The 27,787-nt window shown below is 45.3% G+C and overlaps 1 protein-coding gene across 1 annotated transcript in view; it reads right to left on the bottom strand.

Moving 5' to 3' along the window:
• Positions 1-27,787, bottom strand: part of SPOCK1 (SPARC (osteonectin), cwcv and kazal like domains proteoglycan 1) — a 552,150-nt gene that overhangs the window by 112,360 nt on the left and 412,003 nt on the right. Inside the window, exon 5 of the mRNA XM_082454646.1 lies at positions 23,306-23,432. Coding sequence (XP_082310772.1) covers positions 23,306-23,432 — 127 coding nt within the window. The remainder of the gene's footprint in view (positions 1-23,305; positions 23,433-27,787) is intronic.

Genomic DNA, 27,787 nt, shown 5'->3' with positions numbered 1-27,787 from the left:
AGGTGCTCCTAGTTTACTGGGGGAGAGAGAGGTTAATTAAATATCATCTTTCAAATACAAAATTAGACAATATCTGTGGTGAAAGCCAAGAAAAAATGGTATGTGGTGCTGCTGAGACATATAACAGGCCCTGGCCAGCTCCAGGGCAGCAGGGAAGGCATTCCTGAGGGAGTGACCTAGGAGCTGAGGCCCGCAGGATGAGTGGAGTTTGCTACAGGTGTGTGAAGCAGGGGGGGCAAGCAGGGCTCACTCCTACCTCCGTGCTTTTGCCCACGCTGCTCTCTGTGCCAGGCACCCTTCACGCTTCTCTGACACAGCTCAGCTACCACCTCCTCAGGAGGCCCTCCACCCCTGATTGCCCAGGCGAGGTCAGATGCTCTCCCGTATGCCCACATGGTGCCCTGTACATGCCTACCTTTATCAGGTCACTTAACATGACTGGTCCACCTCCCCTTCAGAACTGGGGATTCTATAATGGCAGGGACTTTGCCTAATACATTTTTACTTCTCTAGGACCTAGAGAGGAACAAGCACCCAGTTCATTCCTGCTGAATGGAGATGGATGGATGGATGGATGGATGGATGGATGGATGGATGATGGAAGGAAGGATGGATGGAAGGAAGGAAGGAAGGAAGGAAGGAAGGAAGGAAGGAAGGAAGGAAGGAAGGAAGGAAGGATGAATGTAGAGTTGGTCACTCCCATTCCCCTCTCCTGCCTCTTCTGGGCAGGGCGTTTGCACACAGCGGTATCTGGGCAGTCAATAGCATCTTTGTATTCAGTATCATGATTCTGTTTTCTCCCTGGGCTCCCGGAAGGACAGCCAGAAGAGCCTGCCATCCTCCTCATTGGGCAGAAGAACAGGATCTTCCCACAGCCGCCAAGAGATTTTGGACTAAAAGAAGCCCAAAGCTCCACGCAGCAGCTACTCTGGCACATTCTGAGAATCCTTTACTCCATTTGATCATTCACTCTTTCACTCACAAATATCCATCACGTGTTAGATACTATTCTGGAAACTCAGCAGGGAACATGACGGACACAGTCACTGCCTTCAGGGAGCAAAGTATTGCATAGCAATTAAAAAAAGATGACATCAGATCCCAATAATCGGTCTGAAGAAAGCAGAGCAATGGACTAGAAAGTAACTGAGGGTGAGGTCGGCTCTGTTGTGTGGTATCAGAGGGAACCTTTCAACTGAGACTCAAAGGATGAGAAGGAGCCAGTCATGCAAAGTTCTGGGAGAAGAACATTCAGCAGAGAAAGGCCATACACACAAAATCCCTGATGTGGGACCAGCTCGGAATGTTGGAGACAGAAAAGCACATTGAGGTGGCCAGACAGAGCAGTGGAGAGAGAGATGTGGTTAAGACATGGTAAGACAGAGGCCAGGTCCTGAAGGACCTGGGGGAGCTGGGTAAGGGTTCAGATGTCATTCTTCAAGTGATGGGAAGCAAATGGGGCGTTTCAGCTGCTCACTGAGCTGTCCTGGGAGGAGTGCAGATGGAAACAGAGGGAGCAGTGAGGGGGCCAGGAGTGGCCCAGGTGCACGACAACGGTGGTTTGCATCACTGTTGGGGGAGGAGCAATGGTGGCGAGAGGTCACATCAGGATACAGTTTTGGGGGAAAAAAGACAAGGCTTTTTATCCATTCATCTGTTGATGGGCATTTGGATTCTTTCCATATCTTGGCTACTGTGAACAGTGCTGCCACAAACATGGGGGTGCTTATATCCCATCAAATTCCTGTTTTCATTTCCTTTGGGTATATTCCCAGAAGTGGAATTGCTGGATGGTATGGTGGGTCTACGCGAAGGAGGGATATCCTGCCATGTGTGACAACATGGTTGGACCCTGAGCATATTATGCTGTGACATAAGCCAGACAGAAAGACAAGTGTGGTGTGATATCAGTTATACGTGGAATCTAAAAAAAATCAAACATGTGGGGGAAAAAAAAAACAGAGTAAAATGGTGGTTACCAGGGGATGGAAGGTGGGGGGTAAGACTGATGGTATTTAAGGGTACAAACTATGATGAGTAGTAAAATAGCCATAGAGATTTAATGTACAGCTTATTGGACATAGACAATAATGTTGTACTCTATGTATGTAATGTGATAAATATCATTAAGACAACAACCATATTATAAAATATAAATGTATCAAAGTAATGCAATGTACACCTTAAATTTACACGTCACAGTCAAATTTGTCCAATTAAAAAAAAACAGGGAGAGAGATACAAGGCTTGCTAATGGGCTGGCTGGAGGGGATGACAGAAAATGAGGAGTCAAAGACGACCTTGTGGTGTGGGGCCCAGCCACCGGGGAGGGGGTAGAGTGTGGCCAAAGGGGGAGGCGCTGGGATGAGGAAAATCAGGACCCTGATGTGAGACACTGATCAGAGAGGAGTTCTAGCCGGCCATTCAAAGCCACCCTATAAATGCACCGTGCTCCTGCGATCCACTGCCATTAACCAGCAAAGTTTAGTACTTCACACACTTCAAGTACTGGCAAAAAAAAAACTGTGTGGGTTCGGCTAAGTCTACACTCAGATCCACCCGTGACTTTAGGCTGTGCCATCTCAGGTAGGGAACAATCTTTTTGTGTCAGTTTCTTTTATCTGTAAAAGTGAGGACAAAACTGTTTCACCCCAGGGCTGGGAGGGCAGAGTCCACGGTGAGTGGCAAACACCCAGGGTGACAGCGGGCAGGGGAGGCCACTGCAGGCAGGCTGATCACCAGGTCCTGAGGGCTAGGCCCTGCCCACCGGCAAGAGCCTGGGTGGAGGCGGCTGTGGTTCTCCATTCTTCTCATTATTTATGATTCTCCCTAGGTTGATGGAAACTTTATGAAGGAAAAAAGCCCGAGCAATTCCAAAGCAATACGGTAATACTGTCTTGAGTGACTGAAAAAGCAGGTCAAGAAAAATGACAGCTATAGGGATAAAAACGTGGATCTACAAAACATGAAATCAAGAAAACCTGTGAGCTGTGAAAACAAAGTAACCTCAGGAACCCTCCCTGGCTCCCCACAGGACCAGCCCGCAACAGTACAGAGGAATCTGGGTGGGTGGGCAGGAGGGAGGGGGAGGGCAGTCACCGAGGAGATTAGACTCAGGGAGCTGTCAGTGCCCTCAGCACCCAGGGTGCGCGACAGAAGCCCTTTGTTTATACGGCACAATAATGGAGTGGTACGGCCAGGACCCTCCCTGAGGGCGCCCTAGGCCTGCCCCATCCTCAGCCTCCAACTGTCTGCTGTGGCCCCTGAAACGGCTCAGTCACAAGCTCTGCTCCTGCGGCTCACCTCCCGTGGACGGGCACTCCACTCTTCCCACGTGGCTATGATAAAGTAATGATCGCTGCCCAAGACAAAAACAAACAAACAAGGAAACAGGTTTCCACGACAAGCACTTCTGAGCAAGGTACCTGGGATGGCACCGCACAGAGGCAGCGCCAGTGGGACTAGCTGTGGTCCACGGAGACCCAGCGTCCATCACACCCCACCAACACCCAGCCCCTGTTCAGGGCGCTGTGAAACATCATCCTGGGCTGGGCCCAGGGTCACCAATAACCAGTTTGGGAAAGAAACAGTCCGCTGACGGGGAGGAATTAATGCGGACACAACCGCGAAAGGAACATTTCAAATACTCAGGAAAAGGGGAGGCTCGTGATACTTGATAACAAATCATCAGAGCAGCACAGTTGTATCTAAGAAATTGACGAGCCAGCCCAAGCCATTATCTGTAAGTATCTGCCAAGGCAGGATTAATAGCCCTTCAGGCTGCAGCCATAGTACTTCTTGAGAGTTAAAGAAAAAAACTCCTTAGAAATATGATTAAAATCCATTTTTCTTGCCAATTCTAACTGAATTCAACACCTCCTAGATGAGTCTGAATTGGGCAAGTTCTGTTGTACTGACTTCAGCAGTGTGGGAATTATGTCTGTCTGGACATGGCAAGTTGTCAGGGTGATGTTGTGGGAAAGCCTGGCTCCTCATTTAGTTGCTGAGGGACGACAGGAGTGTTAATAGCTGAGTCTGACCTGCTTCATTATATGAATAAGGGGTTAAACACTAGGGCCCACCTCATAGGATGAGTGTGAGAATTCAGCAAGATCACAGCATGTTCATGCAGCACAGACACTCGATGTGGTATGGGCACCGGTGTTTGTGTGATCAGCAGTGCACATGGGGGGCTGGGGTGTGACGCCCAGGGCAGGAGACATGAAGCTGGTCCCCGGAGAGGGGTTCTGGAGCAGACCCTGGCCTCTGGTCTTGTGAGCGAGGGACTGCCTTTGCTTCATTCCTTAAAGTGGGGGGCTTTCCAGGCAAGGGCAGGCCTGAGCCCAGTTATTTACTCCCCTTGCACATCTGGCAGACTTGGCTAGGGTCACATTTCTGCCCGTCCCTTCCAGCAAAGGAACGGTGAGGCCAGCAACGAAAGCTGCTGGTCACTTAGACCTCCAGCAAGGCCCTGTCTCAGAGATACATAAACCCCAGCTCAGAAATCCCAGCAAAGCTACTCCAGCTCTAGAAAATGCAGTCAGCTCAGCCCACCCATGTCAGTGATCTGTACACATGCCGAGCAGAGAAGAAGGTCTCAGCAAGCGATGGATGGATGAATGGATGGATAGATGGATGGATGGATGGATGGATGGATGGATGGATGGATGGATGGATGGATGGTTGGATGAGTAGTGGGGTGAGAATGAGGTGACATCAGGGCGAGTCAGGTAAAGGGGTGAGTGTGCAAAAAACATTCCCACCTGCCATACTGTGCAGGTCTTTGTCTACTTCCTACTGCCTCCTCACCATCTCCGTAAGGCCACTCTGAACTCAGGCCCACCCTGATTTCACCAATAGAAACTCAGCCACACCTGAACCTGCTCGGCTGCACGCTCACTACAGGTGCACAGAATGAATGGAGATGGACTTCAGCACAATTTCACACCAACAGCTGGAGCATCTACCATGGTGGGTGCTGCCATGGGACCAATAGTGAGAGAATCCTCGTGCTGGCCAGTGCCTGCTACAGAGTATGCCTTCAACAAAAGGTGCCTCTGTCATCATCCCCATCACCACCTCCACGGCTCAGAATATGAAGCAATCCCACCTACTTGGGAGAGAGAGGCAGAAAAGACCTCGGGAAGAAAATGGAAAGTATGATATAAAAGCTGGGCCGTTGGGGCCACAGGGAGGAGTGGCTTTCTCGAAGAGGTCCTTCAGATTTCCTTGGGGAGAGGGCAATTACTATATACAGATGGCTTTTCTGTGTGCCAGAGACTGTTCTAGGAATGTAATATGTGACAACTAATGTAACCTTCGCAAAAACTCTTTGAGGTAGGCATCCCCATCCTCGCTTTGTAGACAAGGGAACTGGAGCACCAAGGGGCTTCCTGACTCGTTCAAGGCCACAGAGCTACCAAGTCAAACTGGGATTTGAGCCTATGCCATCCAGCTCCACTGAACAAGCTCTTAACCTTGACAGTGATGTGTCAACCCTTCCCCTGTCCTCCCACGAGGCACCTCCCCCGTTCATACCTCTACCACACCCCTCACCTGCTAACCTGTGAACTATCTGTTTACACGCCTGTCCTCTCCAGAACCAGGGGACAACCTGGGACAGGACCAGGGTCTGGCATGGGCCTGGTACACGGTGGGCATGTCTGATGACTCTCGAGGAGCCACCCTGGAAGAGGGTCCCAAAGCAGGCACCAGGAAAGTTGCAGCCTTTTCCAACTCTGCAGACTTGGAGGTCTGAGATGGGAATCTGAGAATGAACACTTGCAGAGTCAGAAGATGAAGCAGCCCCTCCCAACCATGTGGTCTGCAGAGGTGCCATCTCCCTTGTTCCCCTGTCACCTACAGGACTAATGGCCTTGTCACATCAGTCACAGGGACCATGTCAAGCACGTTGTTCTTCCCTTACCTGCACTGACCACAGATTCTTGTCTCCCAGGCATTTATACACTTTGAGTAGTTTCTTCTTGCCACACAGTGACCCTGAACCATCCCTCTCACCCAAGTAGCCAAAGGGACCAAAGGGTCCTCAGGTCCCACAGGGCCACTCCAGGAGACCTGCCCCCCACCATCCCAGTCATGCCCTGGGTGGCTCTTCTGGCCACTGCTCAGTCCCTCAAGACCTCTGCTTCTCGAAGAAGGGGTAGCAGGGCAATGCCAACAAATGAAAACCGGGCTCTGTACCCAAAGGGATGTAAAAATCCAGGACACACTTCCAGGACAGAGAATTCTCCAGAAGGAAGAATCCAAAGTGACTGGGTGTTCAGGGTAAACTGCATCTTTTTCATCTTTTGAGTTTTCACTAGAAAAATTTTTGAAAACTGTCAATTCTTATCTTCTGACGTTGCTCATCCTAGTTGAGGCTACAGAGTGGCATGCTTCTGAATGATGGAGGTTACCAGTGTCAAAAAAGAGAAACATGGAAATGAATGTGGGTATTTGGAAGAATGTGCTAATCTTGAGACACACTTCACAGGTCTGATCATCTTTTGAAAAACTGTTTAAACAGCTGTATTGAGGTATAGTTGGCCTGCAGTAAACTACACATAATTAAAGTGTACAACTTGATCAATAAAATTATACACACACTTAAGAAACCATCACTATAATCAAAATAATTACTGTATCTATCATCCCCCAAAGTTTCTTCATGCCCCTCCTATTCTTCCCCCCACCACAGGAAACCAGTGATCTGCTTTCTCACACCACAGATTCGCATGAATTTTCTGAAGTTTTATATCAATGTCATCAAATAGTATGCACTATTATTTATCTGGCCTTCATGCAGCATAATTATTTTAATATTCCATCATGATGTTACATGCATTAGCAGTTCATCCCTTTTTATTTCTGGGGAGTATTCAACTGTATGGATAAACCACATTTGTTCATTCATTCACTTGATAGACACGAGGGTTATTTGCAGTTTTTGGTTATTACAAATAAAGTCGCTATGAGCATTTATGAACAAGTATTCCTATGGACATATTCTTTCCTTTCCTTGGGTAAAGATTCAGAAATAGAATGGCTAGATCATATGGTAGGTTTTTTTTTTTTTAAAGAAACTTCCAAACTGTTTTCCAAAAGTAGGTTGCCCATTTTACACTCCCACCAGCAGCGTATGAGAGTTCCAGTTTCTCCACCTGATGGCCAACACTTCATATGACCAGTTTCTTTAATATTCAACATTCTCATGTAGTGGTATCTCATTGTGGTTGTAATTTGTATTTTCTCAATGATAAATAATGTTGATCTTTTTAATGTACTTATTTACCACCTGTATACCTTCTTTGGTGAAATGCCTGCTCAAATCTTTTGCCCACTGTTATTGGGCTGTTTCTTCACTTATTGAATTTAGAGAGTTCTATATATATTCTGGACACCAGTCCTGTATTGGATACATGATTTTCAAATATGTTGTCCTTAGGCCGTGGCTTCATTTTTCATTCTCTTCACAGTGACCTTCAAAGGGAGAATTTTTTTTGAAGTATCATTTTTTATTTTATGCCTCATGCTTTTGGTTTTTTATCTAAGAAACATTTGCCTAATCCAAGGTCACACAGATGTTTCTATGTTTTTCCTAGAAGTACACAATTTTAGGTTTTATATTTATGTATATGAGGTATGTATTTTTATACTTTTACAAATTTTTCACTTTTGCTTTTCCTGAAACCATCCTGCAAATATAATTTCCTTTCTTCCACTCATGTTCATTTTCAGCATTCAACACTGGAGATAATAAGATTAGCAGGAGGTACTTTCTCCCCTCAAAGAGTGTACTTTTTTTTATTTAGGAAAATTTTTGAACATATGCCAAAGTAGAGAAATTAGTACAATGAATCTCCACAATGCCAACTAAAAACTGTCTCTCGCCACCTGGTTCTATAAGAATGAAGTCAATAGCCACTGCAGTCGCTGACTTTCAACACACCCTGAAAGGGGTTCAGGGTGGAGATCAGGAATGAGGCCCTCTGTGCTCTGGGAAAAACTGGCAGAACAGGCCTTTAGATAGTTAGATATTTTCAGAAGATCGTATGAGTCCAATTTCTTGCATCTTCTCATAACTAGAAAAGCACTAAAATCATTAATGGACATCTGCTCCTTGTGACTAGCAGCAACCTTCTGCCAAAATGTGTGCTTGATTGCCTGTATCCTCCTTCGCCAAACCCACATATATACTGACTTCCCCCACTTACCTCTTTGGAGCAGTTCCTCAGTGCTGAGAGGCTGTCTCCCAGGCTTATAGTTTTCATTTTGCCCCAAATAAAACTTAACTCACAACTCTCACGTTTTGCATTTTTTTTTCAGTTGGCAATAACCTCCGTTCAATAATTTTCAAGATTTTGCCACATTTGCTTGATCTTACCTAAATTATCTTAAGTTATCTTAAAGCAAATCCTCTATGTTCTTCACCATGTATCTCTTAAAAAAAGTATGTTTTCCTTATTCAACTACAATGCTATCGACACATCTAATTCTCAGTCCATAATCAATTTCCCTTAAAGTCCCCAAAACATCTTTTTCTTTTAAAGTTTTTGTTGGCTTTTTTCACTTTGGGTTCAACCAGTGTTCACAAAACATTTGGTAGCCATGTCTCCCACTCCACCTTTTTTCATGAAGAAACTGGATCCATTTTTTCCACACACCCCCAACATACCTCATACTCTGAATTTGTCTGTTTGCCTCTGCGTGGCCTCCTTTAACACATTCCTCAACCCCTGCAAGTTCTGTTAACGGAAGTCAGCACTGTAGCCTTGACTAGATTTAGGTTCAATTCTTTTTGGCAAAAATACTTCACATGCCTATGAAGCACACATATGACTGTGACACCAGAAGACACCACATGACACCAGAGGACAAAAAATGCCAGCTGCCCACTGAAGTGATTCTATGATTCATCCGATGACTCAGGTGGTAATAGTGTGAAGTTCATCATCAACCTTTGTCTAATGGTTTCACCCGTGCTTGACTGTTGCCTACATCAGCTATATCTTTTGGGGCTGAAAATGGCAATTTTCTAATTCTAGTGTTACTTTTGCATTTATTAGCTATACTCCTTCTGTAAATAATTTTCCCTTATTGAATAGAGCTTTAGGGTTACCCTGAAATATGATTTGTACAGAAACAGTATGGATTTAATTACTTTTTCATTGCAAAATTTAGAATAAGGAGCTGGAATCCTAGTTTTGTTCCCATAGTGAAGGAGTTTACATGTGTGTTTTCATCACTAAAATGTACTTTTAAAGATAATAAAAATTGATAAACCTTTAGCCAGACTCATCAAGAAAAAAAGAGGGCCCAAAATAAATAAAAGTAGACATAAAAGAGAAGTTACAACTGATACCACAGAAATACAATCATAAGGGCATACTATGAACAATTATATGCCAACAAATTGGCAAACTTAGGAGAAATGGATAAATTCCTAGAAACATACAATCTTCTAAGACTGAATCAAGAAGAAATAGAAGATCTACACAGAGCAACTACTAGTAAAGAAACTGAATCAGTAATCAAAAAATTTCTGACAAACAAAAGTCCAGGACCAGATTTATAGATTAATTTAACCAAACATTTAAAGAAGAGTTAATATCTATTCTTCTCAAACTATTTCAAATAACTAAAGAAGAGGGAACACTTCCAGACTCATTCTATGAGGCCAGCATTACCCTGACGTCAAAACCAGGGAAAGACATGACAAAAAGATTAAATTATAGACCAGTATTCCTGATGAACATAAGAGCAAAAATCCTCAACAAAATATTAGCAAACTGAATTCAACAATACATTAAAAGGATCGCATATCATGATTAAGTGGGATGTATTCCAGGCATGCAAGAATGGTTAAACATCCACAAATCAACCAATGTGATACACCACATTAAAAAAATGAAGGATAAAAATCACATGATCAACTCAAAGGATGCAGAAAAAGCTTTTGACAAAATGCAACATCTATTCATGACAGAAACTCTCAAGTTGGTAGACAGTGAACATACTTCAACATAATAAAGGCCATTTATGACAAATCCACAGCTAACATTATACTCAACAGTGAAAAACTGAAAGCTTTTCCTCTAAGATTAGGAACAATACAAGGATGCCTTGTCTCGCCACTGTTATTTAACATTGTTTTGATAGCCCTAGCCACAGCAATCAGACAAGAAAAAGAAATAAAAGGAATCCAGATTGGAGAGGAAGATATAAAACTGTCACTATGTGCAGATGACATGATACTATATATATGTATATCCCTAAAGTATATATATGATACTATATATATACTATATATGTATATATAGTATATACATATATATATATATATCCCTAAAGACTACACCAAAAAACTATTAGAAATAATAAATGAATTCAGTAAAGTTGCAGGATACAAGATCAATATACAGAAGTCTGTTGTATTTCTATATACTAATAATGAACTATCAGAAAAAGAAATCAAGAAAACAATCCCATTTACAATCGCATCAAAAAGAATAAAATACCTAGGAATAAATTTAACCAAGGAGGTGAAACCTGTACTTGGAAAACTATAAGACACTGATGAAAGAAATGGAAGACAACACAAGTAAAATGAAATATATTCCATGTTTATGGATTAGAAGAATTAATCATGTTAAAATGTCCATACTACTCAAAGCAATCTACAGACTCAATGCAATCTCTATCAAAATACCAATGGCATTTTTCACAGAAACAGAAATAATCCTAAAATTTGTATGGAACCACAAAAGACCTCAAATAGCCAAAGCAATCTTGAGAAAGAAGAACAAAGCTGGTGGTATCACACTCTCTGTTTTGAAACTGTACTACAAAGCTACAGTAATCAAAAACAGTATGGTAATGGCACAAAAATAGACACATAGATCAATGAAACAGAATAGGGAGCCCAGAAATAAACCCATGCACTTATGGTCAATTAATCTATGACAAAGGAGGCAAGAATATACAATCGGGAAAAGACAGTCACTTTAATAAGTGGTGTTGAGAAAAGTAGTCAGCTACATGTAAAAGAATGAAACCAGATCATTTTCTCACACCATATAAAAAAATAAACTCAAAATGGACTAAGACCTGAAACCATAAAACTCCTAGAAGAAAACATAGGCAGTATGCTCTTGACATTGGTTTTAGCAGTTTGTTTTTTTTTTTTGGATGTGTCTGCTCAGATGAGTGCAACAGAAGCAAAAATAAACAAATAGGACCACATCAAACTGAAAAGCTTTTGCACATTGAAGGAAACCATCAACAAAGCAAAAAGGTAACCTACTGAACGGGAGAAGATATTTGTAGATGTTATGTCTGGTAAGGGGTTAATATCCAAAATATATAAAGAGATCATACAACTCAAGTAAAAAGAATCTGATTAAAAAGTGGCAGAGGACCTGAATAGGCATTTTTCCAAAGAAGACATACAAATGACCAACAGGCACATTAAAAGATGCTCAACATCGCTAATTATCAGGGAAATGCAAATCAAAACCACAAGGAGACAGAGCTCACACCTGTCAGAATGGCTACTTTCAAAAAGAAAACAAATAACAAGTGTTGGTGAGGATGTGGAGAAAAGGGAACCCTGGTGCCCTGTTGGTGGGAATGTAAATTGGTGCAGGCACTATGGAAAACAGTATGGAGGTTTCTCAAAAAATTAAAAATAGAACTACCGTACAATCCAGCCGTTCCACTCCTGGATATTTATGCAAAGATAAATGAACCTAAGTGTCCACTGATAGATGAATGGATAAAGAAGATCTCTCTCTCTCTCTCTCTCTCTCACACTCACACACACACACACACACACACACACACACACACACACACACACGCACACACACAGAGGAATAATATTACTCAGCCATAAAAAAGAATGAAATCTTGTCATTTGCAGCATCACGAGTGAAAGTACTATGCTTAGTGAAATAAGTCAGAGAAAGACAAATATTTTATGTTTTCACTTATATGTGGAATCTAAAAAACAAAACAAATGAACAAATATAACAAAATAGAAACAAACTCACACGTACAGAGAACAAACTAGGGGTTGTCAGAGGGGAAGCGGGTGGACGGATGGGTGAAATAGATGAGAAGGATTATGAACTCCCAGTTATAAAATAAATAAACAAGTCATAGGGATGTAATGTACAGCACAGGGAATATAGTCAGTAATATTATAATAACTTCATATAGTACATAATCTATAAAAGTACTGAATTACCATGTAAAAAAATACCATGAGGAAATTAATTTCTTATGACTTCAGACAGGTTATTAAATTACCTTGGAAAACTCTACTAAATACACAAGGTTAATTGCTTTGAGCCTACCATGAAATAAAATCCAAATATTTGAAAAAAATAATAAATAAACTAATTAAATGTGTTTTTAATGATTGTATTTCTCACTTTTAGAAGTTTCAAAATGATCTGGTATGTTTTGCTACCATATCATTCATTGCTTAAGTTTTGAATCACCATTTTTATTTAAACATTTGAACTGATTTCACATTCTGTACCTGAAAAATCCATCTCTCAAAGTTTTTGGGGGTCTAATTCTGCTATCTTTTAATCTGTGCTGCCTCTTGCTCATGGTGGCTTATTTCCTTCTACGCTTTAAAGAATTATGAGTTACGTTTGGCATTTTGAGGGAATCCTGTAAAGCCTGAGTTAATGGTTCCGCTCTCCAGAGAGGACTTACACATGCTTCTTCCAGGAGCCCTTGAGCATCCCATAGCCAGGGCCACTTTAAGTCAATTTACAATTCAGGTTTCCAGCACAAAGAGGGTAAACTGGAACCACACACTTGGGCTGCTATTCACACAGTAAGCAACAGGACACCTTAACAGCAGTTACCTGTTCTGATTGGTTTACATCTGTGTCCTATATCAGCCATCAAAGGTTTTGTGTACCACCGTTGCCTCATCTGAATAAATGCAGGTTCTTTGTTAAAAAGTTTCGCAGGTCATCTTTTCCCTCTCTAACCAGAGCCCAGGCCGAAGTCGAGAAGTGTTATTGTCTCACTTTACTAACAAGCATATTTAATTTTTTAAAAACAATCGAGCCCACCCTTTAACTCGAGGTGAATGCTATTTTTTTAAAACCAAGCCCACCCTTCAACTCAGGGCAAGCATGCTGAAAGTTCTGGATTTATGTGTGGGGTCTCAGCTGCAATTTCCCACCTTGTAAGCATTTATAAGGCATTATCTCCAGTCTGCAGGCAGCAGTTACCCCAAAACCTCTTGGCTAGATCAGCTGCCCTTTACCTCCCCACCCACAGGGAAGTGGTCAGTATCCACTCTGGTTTTCCTTCTCCCTACCCCCCCAACCAGGGATTTTTCTTACATCTGACAAGCTCATCTATTTTAAAGGATGCTTATCTTACCTAGGAGTTTTATATCATAGTTTTTAGGATCTCTAGCTCACCATATGGATGGATATACACACTTATCTACAGACAGTTCTAGTGTGGTACAATGAATGCTCCAGCAGAACTATGCACATGGTGCTGTTGTAGCTCAGAGGAAAGAAATGGCTTATCCTAGCACCAAGAGCTCAAGGATGCTTCACTGAGGAGATGGTGCTTAGGCAGAGCCTTCGAGTTGAAATCCCAGGAAGGTGTTTACGCCGTTTTTGGCAGAGGTGGGTGTGGGTAAGGGAGGCTCAACCCATTCTATCCCGTTACGTGCATTAAAGTTCAAAAAAACGATTGATGAATCCTCTCTACTCCACCTCTATTTTGCCTGGTTTGGTGCCAGGGAATTGGGTCATGTGGTGGTGTGCTACTACTATGGGCCAGGTGGCTGTTCTGGAGAGCTCCCAGCAGGAAACAGTGGAAGACATGAGAGATGTAGCAGATCTTGCTCAGAACCACCTTTGGGGAGTCCCACCCCACTTATACCCAATAGCATCTTTTGGTCTCTCTACTAGGAGAGGAGAAAGTAAATAAACCCTTAAAAGGAGCTTCATCTGATCAATCTGGTCAGGGTCCCTGGGTTCCGGTGTCATCTGATCTCTTGCCTGGCCGCCACTGCATAGCCTGCCTTTGGGGAGGTTTGCATCCCAAAGCAATCCCCAGTGCCTTTCGATAAGAACTTGGGGAAAACTGTTCTTTTGGACACAGGGTCTTCCCTGCTGCAGAAGGTCTGCTGTTCTGAGCACCTCACTGGACAGAACCCAGCATCGCAGGAAGGTGCCACCCTTGGCCAAAGGATGAAGCATTTCTATCTCATGCGTTGTATATAAAGATGCAAAAACGTTTCATTTGCTTTAGAATGGGAAAAAACCACCAACTTGCTACGGTAAAAGGGAGAGCATCATTTAAGTCATATCTCTCAATAGGCAGTTATGGTATCAATTCATGGTAAATTCTAACCCAGCTAAATATTCCCTCATTCTCTGACATAACGTACAGGTCCTAGCCCAAGGCATAGAAAGTGAGATCAGCTTCTACGAGCATTACCCATATCTAGTCCCGAAACGTTCTCTTGGAAAATGTCATGAATAAGTCTGACTGTACTCATTTGAGCAGTATGCCAACAGGGAATGTTTTGTTTGTTTGTTTGTTTAAGAAAAACAAAAGCAACATGAACCTGAACTTCATTAAAGTTTTTTGTAATGATTTAATTAGATTTATAGCACTGGGTATATTTATTCTGGCCAGGGACGCTTCTCTCTTCTAAAGGATTGGTTGGCAGAGATCTCATGTGCTTTGCAATTTTTTCCTAATCCTTCATTTCATCTCCTGGTGAGGTGAGGATAAGCATAATCGTGTTCAGGTAATTGCTTTATCAGATGGTTTAATTGTGCATTCAACAGCACTGACAACAAGAAGGTTATTCTTCCTAACGTGTTTTTAACAAAAGCGCTAACTAATTACATGGCATTCTACTCAGGGCATTTGAGAAGAAGACATGAAAACCTATTCTTCAAATCTTGGTTAAACACATGTTTGCGTATATAACATAGAAATAAGTGGTAAAATACTTAGTTGAATTGCTTCCTTCTGCTGTAACTTCATAACTAATCTGCATGTTGACGTAGACCATGTAAATTCTGAGGATGCATTTCACCGTGGACGGTGTTTGAACATCTGTGCTTTCTGAAAATGTCACAATAAACATTTTACCTGAAAGTTTATCCTCGGGAGCCAAAAAGACTGTGTTATCATGGTATGTTCCAAAAAGAAAGAAATGCTTAATAGAAGTGAGGACAGATGTGTCTCATGATTAGAAGGAAGTATTACAACATTAGGCCAAATGGTTTAAAAGATTTCTGAATTAAAGTGGTGCTGAATCTACTTTATTTTGCATGAACTTTCTCTTTAGCTAGATCACTAACACATCTGGTATGGACCTGTATTATATGCTCCTTTTTGCCTACCACTCCTAGAAACACAGTACACCTTAACACATTCTTACAGGCTCAAAAGCTAGTGGCATTTAGCTGAATGCTTTAATGACACAAATACTTAATAATATTTGATATTTTAAAAGGTGATTATGCAGTACACTACTTTAAAATTTTTATTCAGTCCAGTAAATACTCTTTCCCTCTTCTTCTGGTAAAAAACACTACCCTTGATCATAGTGAAGGGTGGGGGTAAAGAGGGTCATGTTACCATAGTATTTGATTAAAGGATGGGCACATGATTCAAAAACAGCCAATTGGAATCCTTCCCTGGAATTGAAACACAGATACTGACAAATTTCGTTGCAGTTTCTAGGCTAGAAGCAAATGAATCAGGGGCTGTCAAAATCCATCTTCCCTGCCAAGGGGAGAGAGCCTCTTGGCAGAATGAAGCCAAGCAGAGATGGACAAAGATGAGAAAGAATTTCCACACTGAATTTCCCCTTCTTTCTCTGAGGTCTGCCCACCCCAGTATACTTGCTAGCCTTCTGTGCCAGTAAATCTTCATTTTTTGATGAAGCCAAGTTTGAGTTCTGTTTCTGTCACTTGAAATCAAAAGCATCCTGATGATACAGCTGGTATTTTATATTACTTTTCAGATGGCATTTCCCTCGTAGAAGTAAAGACTGTCACTCGAGAACCAGGCAGACCAGGGTTCCAATATCTACTCTGCTGCTAAGAGCTGTGTTGATCTTGGACAAAGTTTTGCAGCTGCAGTTTTCTCCTCTTTGAGACTACTAATAGCCCCTACCTCAAAGGTTCATTGTGAGAATTAGATGGAATAATAGAGGAAGTAAAATAATTCTGTGGCACTTAGTACAATATCACAGTACTTAATACATGTTCAACGATGAAGTACTGTTGTTTTCTTGTTATTGTCACTGTCATCATTTAAAATATTACTATGGTAGAGACGGCTAGATTACTCCAATATTCACTCTATCCTTCTTAATAACAACACAACTCTCAAACTTCAGCTGGATACGGAGCTACCCAGAATAAACCCACATTTCCCAGCCTCCCTTGCAGCTCTGCGTAGCCCTGTGACTAAGTTGTGGCCAGTAGGATGTGAGCAGAAATGACACATGACTCCCAGACTGTGCCTCCTCCCTCGCCCCCTTCCTACCGGCTGGGGCACAGCAGCCATCTTGGACCAAGAGGCAGAAGCTCAACAGTTCCAATTGTCAGGATGACAGAGCAACAAGGTAAATAAAGGACGCTGGTCACTGTCAGTCTGGAGGCAGCATATCAGCCCCAGGCTGCTTATCTTTAGAATGTCTACATGAGAGAGAAATAAAACTGTATCCCATTCAAGCCTCTGTTCTGTTTGAATTTTTGCTATAGCAGCCAGAACTAATACACAGTAAACATCTTAAATATTATTTATACTTGTTCCTTCCAAAAACCCTGTGAAAGAGAAAAGGGGACGACAACCAAACAAGGGCAAGAACTCTATTTAAACTAATAGTTGAGGGTCTTCGTACTATGAACACTAGCTTCTCATTATCCAGTGATGTTTGGCTATCACAGACTGAAGAGAGCACAATGAAAATGGACAAGGCCTCAGGGGGAAAAGCAAAGTTGGGGCATCTGCCATGGGGAGTTTGTCCCCATACCTCCAACTGTTTAATGTATGAGACAAACTTGCTTAGAGTTGGTTAGATGCCACTCAGTATGTCTCCAAAGTCATAACACCTCTTGTGTTAGCTTTTTCTAAGCAACAGAAAATCAAAATAGTGAAGTCTACGACCCGACTCCCGCATCAGACCATTGGTGTCCGTGTGGTCTATGGGCACACGAGCCGACCTTTTTCTCCCCCCACTACCACCTGAGAGCATGCAGGATGGGGGCGGGGTACTTACTACTTCTTGGCCCTCCACAGGGCTGCCCAGATGGCAGCATCCAATGTCTTGCCTAATTGCTGCTACACCTCTTGTTCCTGGGGCCATGACCATGGCCATCGGGCTCCAGTTTCCTGATGCACAAAATGTGCAAATGCAAGCCTTCCACCTCAGTGTCCAATCATCTTCTCTTCTGCTTAGTCAGAAGTGAGGCCCTTGCCAATGAGTCATTTGCAAGTGAAGACAATTCTCACCCGGCAGGTTCTGTGGAGGCAGGGCTCTCCAAAAATGTCCCCCAAAACACCGACAGCCTCGACTCAGCCAAAAAGCAAAGAAGAGGAGCCGCACATAAAAAGCACCCACGCCTGTCATGGATGCAGGGCCATAAAAGTCTGGGGAGACTAAGACATACCGAGCTCGACACTGTCTTGAGAAGGCTCAACAAATCCATGCCCTGGATTGGCTCTGACCCTCAGAACAGCCTGTTCGTGGGAAATGCCGGCCAACGGAGTCTCCATTTGCCAAGAACTTCAAACATGACCTTTACCTGGTAGCAATTGTTCGAAACTATTAAGACGACTCTGAAAATAATATAATCCGCAGCAACAACATGTTGAAAGAAATGCCAACGCTGTAAGGCAAGCTCTCTCTCCCCCTCCCTCGCGTGTGCGCACTCAGAACAGAGGAGAACCATCTTCCTTCACAGCGCTTCTTAACTCTGCATCTCTCTTCTGCATCTAGACAGAAATGAGCCATTTGCTAATTGTTTAACAGCTGTCAATGAACTAAACGTCGTGGGAGGAGGGGCAGAGCAGACGGGTGTTTGCCGGCTTGTTTGTCCATTCCCAGCAGCCGGGCTGATGCCAGCTAGCAGGGTGAACAGGGCTCCCAGGGCCACTCCAAGGGCCCTCCCCTCAGAGGTCAGGCCGTGCAGCTTCTGCCTGGACACGAGCAGTCCCAGCCCTGACGTCTGAGCTCCGGTCAGATGGGTGCAGGGGGAGAGATGTCAACGCAGTCCTATTAAAAGAGGCCTAGCCAGGAGACACCCACCAGGGCCAGAACCTGGAGCAGCGGGGACCTCCACTTCCGCTCCCTTCTGAGTTTCCAGGTCCCCAGCACCACTCCAGATCTGCTCACAGTTTTCCCAAACCGCTCTCCCCTCCAAAGGGAGAGAAAGCTGAGATTGCCCACCTGAAGCCTGGGCTGGCCAGATTCCATCAGCCACAGTGCTGCTTCCCTTCTTACAGGCAAAATTAGAAACTGGCAGCCAGGACCCCAGGAGCCTTCATCTTTCTACGCAGATAACAGCAGAGAAAGGAAAGGCACTCACAAACGACGGGGTCCCTCTGGTTTAGGCTGAGGCCACAAAGCTGCTGGCAAGAGCAACCGCAAGTCCCATTGGGATCCAGATGGTGAAGATGTCCTTCTGCTGAGCTCAACTAAAATGACTCTCCGTATTTGAAATTGAGACAGTCACCAAGTCCAGCTATGACTTCCTGAATGCCTCTTCAGACTGCTTCCCATCCATCTCTGCAACCACAATACAAGTCCAGGCTTCCAGGCTTGCCCAGCCACTCCCATCCTGCAGCCAGTGCAAGCCAGTGAAAAAATCAAAGTCCTTAATAAGACCCCCAGTGTTCTTAGGGTAAAGTGCAACCCCTCTCATTTGGCCTTCAAGGCCCTGGAAAAGTGGCCCCTGACACTTTTCTAGCCTCATTTCTGTGTCTAGTTAACCCCTGTCCCCAGTCCCCATGCGACACTGCCATAGTGACACATTCACCGGTTCCTTCAAGAGGGTCTGTGCTTTGTTTCATCTCTTGAGCCCCCTCTTTCCTCTGATGAATGAACTCTCTATACCTTCCACCTCCATTCGTACTCCAGGCGACTCTTTCCAGCCTTGAGATCTCAATGAGCCATCGCTTCCTCTAAGAAGACTAAGTCACACCTCCAGACTGGCTGAGGAGGCCCTGTTCTGGGTCCTGCAGCATCCCGAACATCCCTTATCTGAACACCTATTTTAATGAAAGGACACTGCTTTGTAATCTGTCTACCTTCCTTGTAAGTTCCGTGAAAACCGGGGCTTCGTCTTCTGTCATATCCCCAGTATTTAGCACAATGCGTGACACAGAGTAAGAAAGAATTCAATAAACACTTGCTGAATTTCTGGACTCCTTCAGTTTTCCTGGCCAGGAGAATGTGACATCAGGGCAAGTTAAATGATAAAAGGGTGATCCTTACTACCTAGAAGCCACGTCGAGGGGCAGGGTCTCTGCCACACTCTCAAACCAGCTGCGGTGCTGGCCTCCACTTGCCTATTCCCCGCGGGGAGTTTTCTGTTCCTTATCTTTTGTGAGTTATGCTTTGTAGAGTCTGAATATAGAGTCATTTATTGCCATGTAACATCTTATATCCCTTCATCTCAAGATGCTGTGCATTCTTGCGGGTTTTATCTTTGACCTGGGGGAGTCACAGAGGTCTGAGTGGTGTCCCTGGTGCCGGGACACTGGAAGAGCCCTGCTACAGACAGAGGCTTCTAAATGCATCCCCACCCCCATTCTAGGAGCTTCTGCTTGTTCAGGGCCCAGAAGCAGAAAGCAAGCTTGTTTGATGGAACCAGAAGACAAACACGGGGCATCAAGGACAGAGTTGATACCCACGCTCCTTCCTCCCCCTTCTCCTGTCAGTGCTCCCCACAGACCTCAGATCCATCTGTGAAAGGGTGAACACTTCCCCTGGAGGACTGGGATTATTTATTACACGTTTCCTTGAAGATGATGGGACTGGGCTGCAATATATTTTTGCCAAAACTGATTTTTGTGAATGTGATTTATGACAGCAAATCGCTTCCAGTTGTACATGCATCCTGGTCTCATCTGTCCTTTGTTTCTTGACCCCAATGACCCAAAAAAGGCCATAACTCCAGGCAATGGGAAGTCACTTGTTCACTAACAGTTAACTCATTCACTCTATTAACTGTCCATCTACTGGCAGTCCTATGACAGCTTTGTCTGTGAGACTAAAATGTGCTCTTGAACCTCAATAAAGAAGTGGCCATATGTTTAGGGGCAATAGCTAAATCACTCCAATACTGAACCCGACCACTCTGAAATATCCCCCTTGGAAGGAAGTCTCATTGCACACCACAAGGGTTTAGAATTGGTCTTGGCTTCAGAGGTCTTGAGCAGTCAACGCATGCCTTCAGCATGAGTCATTTGATTCATTTCTTTAGGAAAAAGAGAACGCCAACTTTCTGGAAGTGGATAGAAAACTAGGAGATGAATGTCAAAAACCAACACCCACACCATTTTCCACTGCACTGCTGCCCCTCCACCAGCCTCTCCCCTTTGTTTTAACTGGAAGCAGGTGATCACAGATATCCAGGCAAGAGACTCTGAGTGTCAAATTCTGCCACTGCCCTTGACTCTTTGGGCCTCAGTCTACCCCACATGGAGGATGGGGAGAAAGGCACTACAAGTTCTGATAAGAAGGCATCAGGTCTCTTCTCTTGCTCCAAGAAAAGACAGCTGACCAGGTCTGGGAAACTCAGGACTGAGGCAGGTGCAGGAATTCAAGGGCACTAGAGGAATAGCAGGCTGGGGCAGGCTTTGGGGCTCTGCCCAGCAGTATCTGGAAGCCATTCCTCTTTTGAAAAATCATTGCAAAGGAGCCTTCCAAATCCTGGTCCTGCCTCTTAAACAACCTGTAAGCAGGCAACCTTCTCTAACCCAAAAGGCCAACTTTCCTGCTCAAACTGCAGGGGGGCCCTGACCAGCAAACATTTGCAGAGGCATTCCCTGGGCAGCTGACAGCATTTCAAGCCACATCTGACAGGTTACGACTGCTCCTTGTAACTCAGGGGTCATGAGGAGCTGGCATTTGAAGCTCCTTCTGCGAACGAGAGACAGAGGCGAGCGGGCAGGTTGCTGCTGGAGTTTGATGTGCAACGTGCCACTCGCCCAAACAGCCCTGATCACTCACTGACATTTCATGGCTCGTCTCTAATCGCAGGCTCCAGGATCAGACAGTTCACTCCAGAGCTGGAGGGAATAACTGAACAGCACAAACGGATCTTCACAAAGACAGAATCATTGCAAAGAGCCTCTCTCTGCCGGGGCTCCAGGCTGGGTGTTTAGCTAAGCAACTTGGCCCAGGCTGGGGATGGCTTATTTCTCTCGATCACTAAGCTCTCGGCAACCCCTTCACTCGAATCCCGGGAGGGCTGCACAGACTGGAACCTCACCATTCCTTCCCCGCTGGGGTCCTCAGTGGCTCTTCTCTCTTATCCATGATACCGAGCACCCACTGTGTGTCCTGTGCCTGGTGAAGGTAGACAGGCATTGTTTCTACCTCTAGGGCCACACACGCTCTCAAGCCTGCCACTTAAGGCGGACGTGGGCAAGAAGGCACTTACAGTAGCAAGCGTCCTGCAAGCCTGGCATTGCCTCACCACCTGCTCACTTTCCAAGCTTTGGCTGAATGTCTCCTCCTGGACTGTCCTCACATCCGCCCTCTCCTCCTCATCCCCTGTGCCTCTCCCCTCACTGTCACAGCCACCAATAGGGCATCCTCTTAGCTCTTCAAACTCATCGTCCTGCCTTAGAGCCTTGGCCTATGCTATTTCCTCTATCTAGAACATTCTACCAATGCCCCCTCTCAGAGTTGAAAGGACACCTCCTCAGAAAGGCCTTCTCAGCAGGCAACCTTCTCTAACACAAAAAGCCAACTTTCCTGCTCAAACTGCAGGGGGCGCCCTGACCAGCAAACATTTGCAGAGACATTCCCTGGGCAGCTGACAGCATCTCAAGCCACAGCTGACAGGTTACGACTGTTTCTTGTAGCTCGGGGGTCAGGGGGAGCTGGCATTTGAAGCTATAAAGCACTCTGTCTCTCTTTCAGAGCACCACATGTATTTCCTGGGTACCAGTTACCAAAATTTGAAGTCACCTATTGATTTGTTTGGTCAGTTATTTCTGTCTGTCTCCCCTACCAGAGTGTAACCTCCAAGTGAGCAGGGATGGCGTCGGTCTGGCTCCCCACTGCCCTTCCATGCTCTGCACAGTACCTAGAACAATGACAAGTGTCCAAGAGATAGTTGCTGGACAAACGAATGAAGGATCTGTCTAGGGTAGGTGATTACGGAGACAGACTCTGGAGGGCTGTGCTGTTGACGGTGAAAGGTCTCAGCTTAGTTGTGACCGCAAGAGGAGAGCTATCCATATATTTTAAGTGGGGGAGACGTACAAACAGACTTTTATTGCAGAATTACCCTCACCTCTTATGTCATGTGGAAATGGATTTGGGGGGCCGGGGAAAGGCAGACTGGAGGTAAGGAGTCCCAGTAGGAGATGTCTATAGAAACCAAAGTCCTCACTACTCAAACTGTGGTCCGTGGACCAGCAGCATGGACGTCACCTGGGAACTTGTCAGAAATGCAGAATCTCAGGCACCACATCAGACCTGCTCTGTCATAATCTGCATTTTAACAGAATCTCCAGGCAATTGTTCACATACCTAGAAGCTGGGCTTTAGGTGAAAGACAATGATGGCCTGATCTGCCTTCGGGGAGTGGGGTCGGATCTGAGTCATCAATGTTATTATAAATGCACTAGTCCAGACAGCGCAGGGTGTTAGAAGCAAAACGTGTGCCGACATCATACACCTCCCTATCACCATGCTGTCTGTAAGGCAGGCATACTGGGCCTCCCTCACATCTTTGCTCCCCATCAGCTGAGCTTTGGAACAGCTTACTTCCTCACCTCCTCCAGGAAGCTGGCCTAGATTCACTTCAGGATCACACACCACTCTCAGAATCACCCTTCCCCTAAGCCCTTGATCACTCCAGTTACATAGGAGAGAACGCTTTTATCTTGTCTCTTAGGCCAAAGAGTCTGTTCATGTGGCAGCTTCTCAAGGGCAAGCCCCAAAGTCCACCGAGATTCACAGGCCCCAGTTTTGGCCCAGAGAGCCTTGTCAGAACAAACAGACACAGAGTACTTTTTGATGACAAAAAAGAGAATGAAGAAGACTGACCTTGGACGTATAGGTGTGGCCGTCGGAGCCGCAGACCATGGCTGACTGTGCCGTGGGACAGGGCTTGCACTTGACTAAATTCGAAGGTCCAACCCAGTGTCTGTGGGCTACATTCCCCTTCTTTTGCCTGAGGATGAAAAAAAGAGGGCATAAGGTAACTGAAGCTCTGGTCTCCATGGTCTTTCCTCCAGGTTACCTGGATACAGGCCAAATAAATAAAGGCTGGTCAAATAGCCAGGCACATCCTGAAGGCCCCTGGCCAGCATCCCCATTTGTTCCAACTTGCTGACAGGGGGCAGGAGACAGTTCCAAAAGCCTAGGTTCAACCCACCAGATGGATGGAGGAAAGCAATGTGGCCATTAAAAATGTTGTAAACACATGACTTATTGACATGAAGAGACATTCACAACACACTAAAAAGACAATGAGAGAATGACTCCGTCAGCTTCCCCAGCGCCCCATCTGGGGTGTGGCAGATCGCAGGTGCCCCCAAACAGCACCCAGAGCCTCAGACGCCTCTGGGGCCGACCAGCAGCCTCCGAGTGGGAGGGTGCAGAGACAACTCAGAGAACAGTCTAGATAGAAATGCATCTCCAAACACAACCAAATGACTTTATCACAGCTGTGGAAAACCATCTCGGGATACGTTTTAAAGCAATTTCAGTCTGGCTTTCAATTTGCCATTCAATAGCGCGGTTCTGAGGTGATGTCACTTTCAACTGCTAAAATCATCATAATTCTGCTCTTTCATTCCAGCTCCAGTCTCCCCCTATCCTGACCTTTGTCATAATGATAAATGGTGTTATTAGGATGGCTTATGTCGACGGAAGGAACCCCATCACCATATCATAAACCACCGAAATAAAGGCCTGCAGTTACGGCCTCCCTTTCTCTCTTAGTTGAGGCTGCTTTCCCAGCAAACCACTGGGAGCCACTCTCCCAGCTGAGGGGCGAGTTCTGGGTGGAGGATAAGTGAGTGTGAGCTGCCCATCAATCAGGCGGGCACTATGCCCTTGAAGTGCTTTGCTCTGGCAGTCCTGTGAGGTGCTTATTCGGGAGCTAGAGTCAGAAAACACAGGTTCAAAAGTCAGCTCTGCCTCATACAGTGTGATTGCAGCAGGATATTTCATGCTGTAAATCTCAGTTTCCTTATCTGTAAAATGGGGGTTGGGGGGGGCTGGGAATAGTATCTCCTTCAAGGGGATGGTATGAGGATTGAAATGAGCTGATGTATGTAAACGACTCAGTATAATGCCTGGAAAATAGGAAGCAACAAAATTGGTGTCTGCTGTTATCATGATTATTTGCCCCAATAGATGGAGGTATAGGGAATGAAAGTACCGTTGCCATAGAAATATGACTTAATTCTAAAGCCCTAGGTTTGGAACGGTGCTGAACTCCCCAGAACTCATGGACCCCAAGGAGGACATCTTTTCTGCCAGGTGTGGAATGGATCTCCAGCTCCTCGGGAATTGGGGTTTGGCATCTGACATAACCTATCCTCTTCCAAATGAAGGAAAGTGAGAAAGAAACGGCACCCACCAACTTGGTTCTTATCCGACTTCAAACCTGCCCCAGCGATTGGGGGAGGCAGTAAGAGGAGGAAGGTCTGTTTGGGGAACTGCCTTGGAGGCTGACATCGAGAGGAGGACCACGTACCCACAGCACAGCACTTGGAGCCATCAGGGATCCCATGCTGGACGGGTTGTAGGGCTGAGCCTGTCGGACCAATGAACTGGTAGAGGAAGTCCTACGAGGGCACTTGGAGATGGCCTGGTCCAGGTGACTCATTTTCCTAACAGAAGCAACTAAAGCCAAGCTGGGGAAGAGTCTTGCCCACAGTGATGGAGACAACGGGTGTCTAGGTGCGTGGTAACATTCACACAGCTGTAGTGTGTCCAGGGATGACTCTTCTTCAACCCATCTCAGTCCCACCTAGATGAGCAGCCTGAAAATTTGCTGCGGCACCTGCATGTTTGTCACTGGGGCTCCTCTCTCCAACGCCTCCCCGCTTCCAGAGCAGCTACCCACCTTGTCCCTGCCTCTCTGTCTGGAATAAAAACACCTACTGTTTGCATTTCTAAATCACATGGACATGAGGTCTCCTATTATCCTTAACCAAACACACTTTCTTCTTTCAAGGTGTGTCCTGGACTACTGAAAAGGGGATCGTAGGGGATGGGATGCCATGCAGCGGACAAGCCGGCTGCCGGCACAGGGTTAATCTCAGAGGACGTGATTCCTTCAGAAGAACGCCACACATTTATCATCATTCGCAGAGCAGACTGTCTGATGCTGATAATGAATCAGCAAATACAGGCAGCAGTTCTGGTGTCTGGCAGCCCTTCTCCTGGGTCAGTCCCCAGCATGCGTTGCCACAACTGAAGCAGTTCTTGTTTTGAGTTGCCAGAAAGCGGCAATAAAGTCCAAAGAGTGGGCTGCTTTGCTGGAGCAGACATAACCGTGTGCAGTGATGCCCCAGAGGAAGGAAGCCTGAAGGAGCTCAGCCAAAGGCAGACAAGGGAGAAGTGAACACTGAGCCACTGGCTTTGAGGAAAAGATAGAACGACCTATTAATCACCAGCTAGTGGTGGGTTATCCCTGTCTCTGGACCTGAACGTCACTATCAAGCACGTTAAGGGGAGGCAAAGAGGTGAAGCTGGCCAGTGCTTCCTAGTGGGCCTGATGCATCAAGGATGCTCGATATATCCTTATTGGGTGAGTGGGTGGTACCCTGCGTGCTGACCACTGCAGCGGTTACTAGCAGTTAATCACAAAATCACAGACGATCTGAGCCAGAAAATACCTTAAAATGAATCTAGTCTAAGAACTTTATTTTATAAATGAGGAATTGGACACACATAGCAGAAGTGAACTGCCCAGTGTCACAAAGAAATATGGCCAGGTTCCTCCATATACATCTGTCAGGTTGAAGTTATCCTGAAAATGACTGCATTGCTCTAGGACCATTTTAATTCCCCTATTTTGGCATCTATATTTTCACCATCAGGGCTCAGTTTTACAAATAAAATCCCCGTGAAGCACTGTCCTTGACTCTGCACCTGCAGTGGAGAAAGCTCTCTCTCATACCTGATGCCAGGTGGTCACGGATTATGCCCAGGAGGAACCACATCTGACTTCTCCTGGGATGCCTTGGGGACCAGAGGTACAAAGGCCAAGCCATTCTGAGTTTTCCCATTTCTAATGAGACAAACATACTTATTATATCCAGGCAAACCCAGGTGTTCCTTACCTCACTAGGACCCTAGCGGAGATGGCACCCAAACCTATAGTCTCCGTCCAGATGCCAAATTACACAAAGTAATGTACAAGTATATGTGAGCCCAAGGAGGCATAACTTCCCTGGTTATTGTGTGTATATTTCAATCCCCACAATTCAGTGCAAACCATAAAAAATAACCAACCCAGTCAAGGCAAGGGACTAAGCTTTCTGGCTCTAAGATATTTCACTTCTCGAGTCAATGAAGAGTGAAATCTGATGAAGGTGTCTTGATGGGACTGCTATTCCCAATGTCAGAGACATTCATCAACTGGGGCGACACAAGCAATTTAGTCCAGGAGGCAGGTCCTGCCAGCCTTCCCTTTGGCCACAGAGCCCTAACTCCATCCCAGCCTGGCTGCTGCTGGGGGCAGCCACGCCTCCTACCCTACACACAGCGCGGCACAGAACATCCCAACCGGCAAGAGGGAGAGAAGAAAGACAATCGGAAGATCGCCGGCATTGCTTACTCTCTTTCGCTCAGTTCCTTATTCTTGATCCTTTTTTTTTAAGTTTACCAAAATTCCCAGCATGTATGTTTTTGAAGCAGAGTGATGATTCTTAAGTCCAAATCTGGTGACGCGACTCCCATGCTTTAATTCTCCATCTTCTCCCCACCTCCTAGGGCATCGTCTGAACTCCTAGTTTTGCTGTTAAACTGACTGAGCCTGTCTTCACTGGGTCACACTGTCTGTCTGCTTCCCTCTCCAACCTCCCCGCCATACACACATCCATGTATACACACACATACCTATGCATGCGCATACACACATACCCCATGTACACACACCCCCATGCACACTCACACCTATGCACGTGCATACGCACATACATCATGCACACGCACACACCCCATGCACACGCACGTGTGCACGCATATACACACCCATGCACACAATGTGCACACACACACTGACCACCAATGCCAAATATTTTTTCTCCAGCCACCCTTTGCTACTTCCCAGAGGCCACCAAAGGGCTCTGTACCCCTGTGCCATCGTGTGAGCTTTTCCCAGATCTGAAACACCTTCATTCCCACCCACGTTTCTCCCCTCCAACCCTCTCTGCCTCATAAGGCCTTCTTCAAGGCCCAGTTCAAAAATCCCCTCCCCCAGGAAGTCTCCGGGACTTCCACAGGCAGGCAGGCCGCACTCTCAGCCCAGCACGGTCCTGTGATCACTTCTGCTCAGTCTCCCCCACT

This window comes from Balaenoptera physalus, assembly GCF_965194825.1.
Source record: "Balaenoptera physalus genome assembly, chromosome: 3".
Classification (NCBI taxonomy): Eukaryota; Metazoa; Chordata; class Mammalia; order Artiodactyla; family Balaenopteridae; genus Balaenoptera; species Balaenoptera physalus.
Note: the sequence above shows the minus strand (reverse complement) of the source record. Positions and strands in the feature narration are given on the sequence as shown.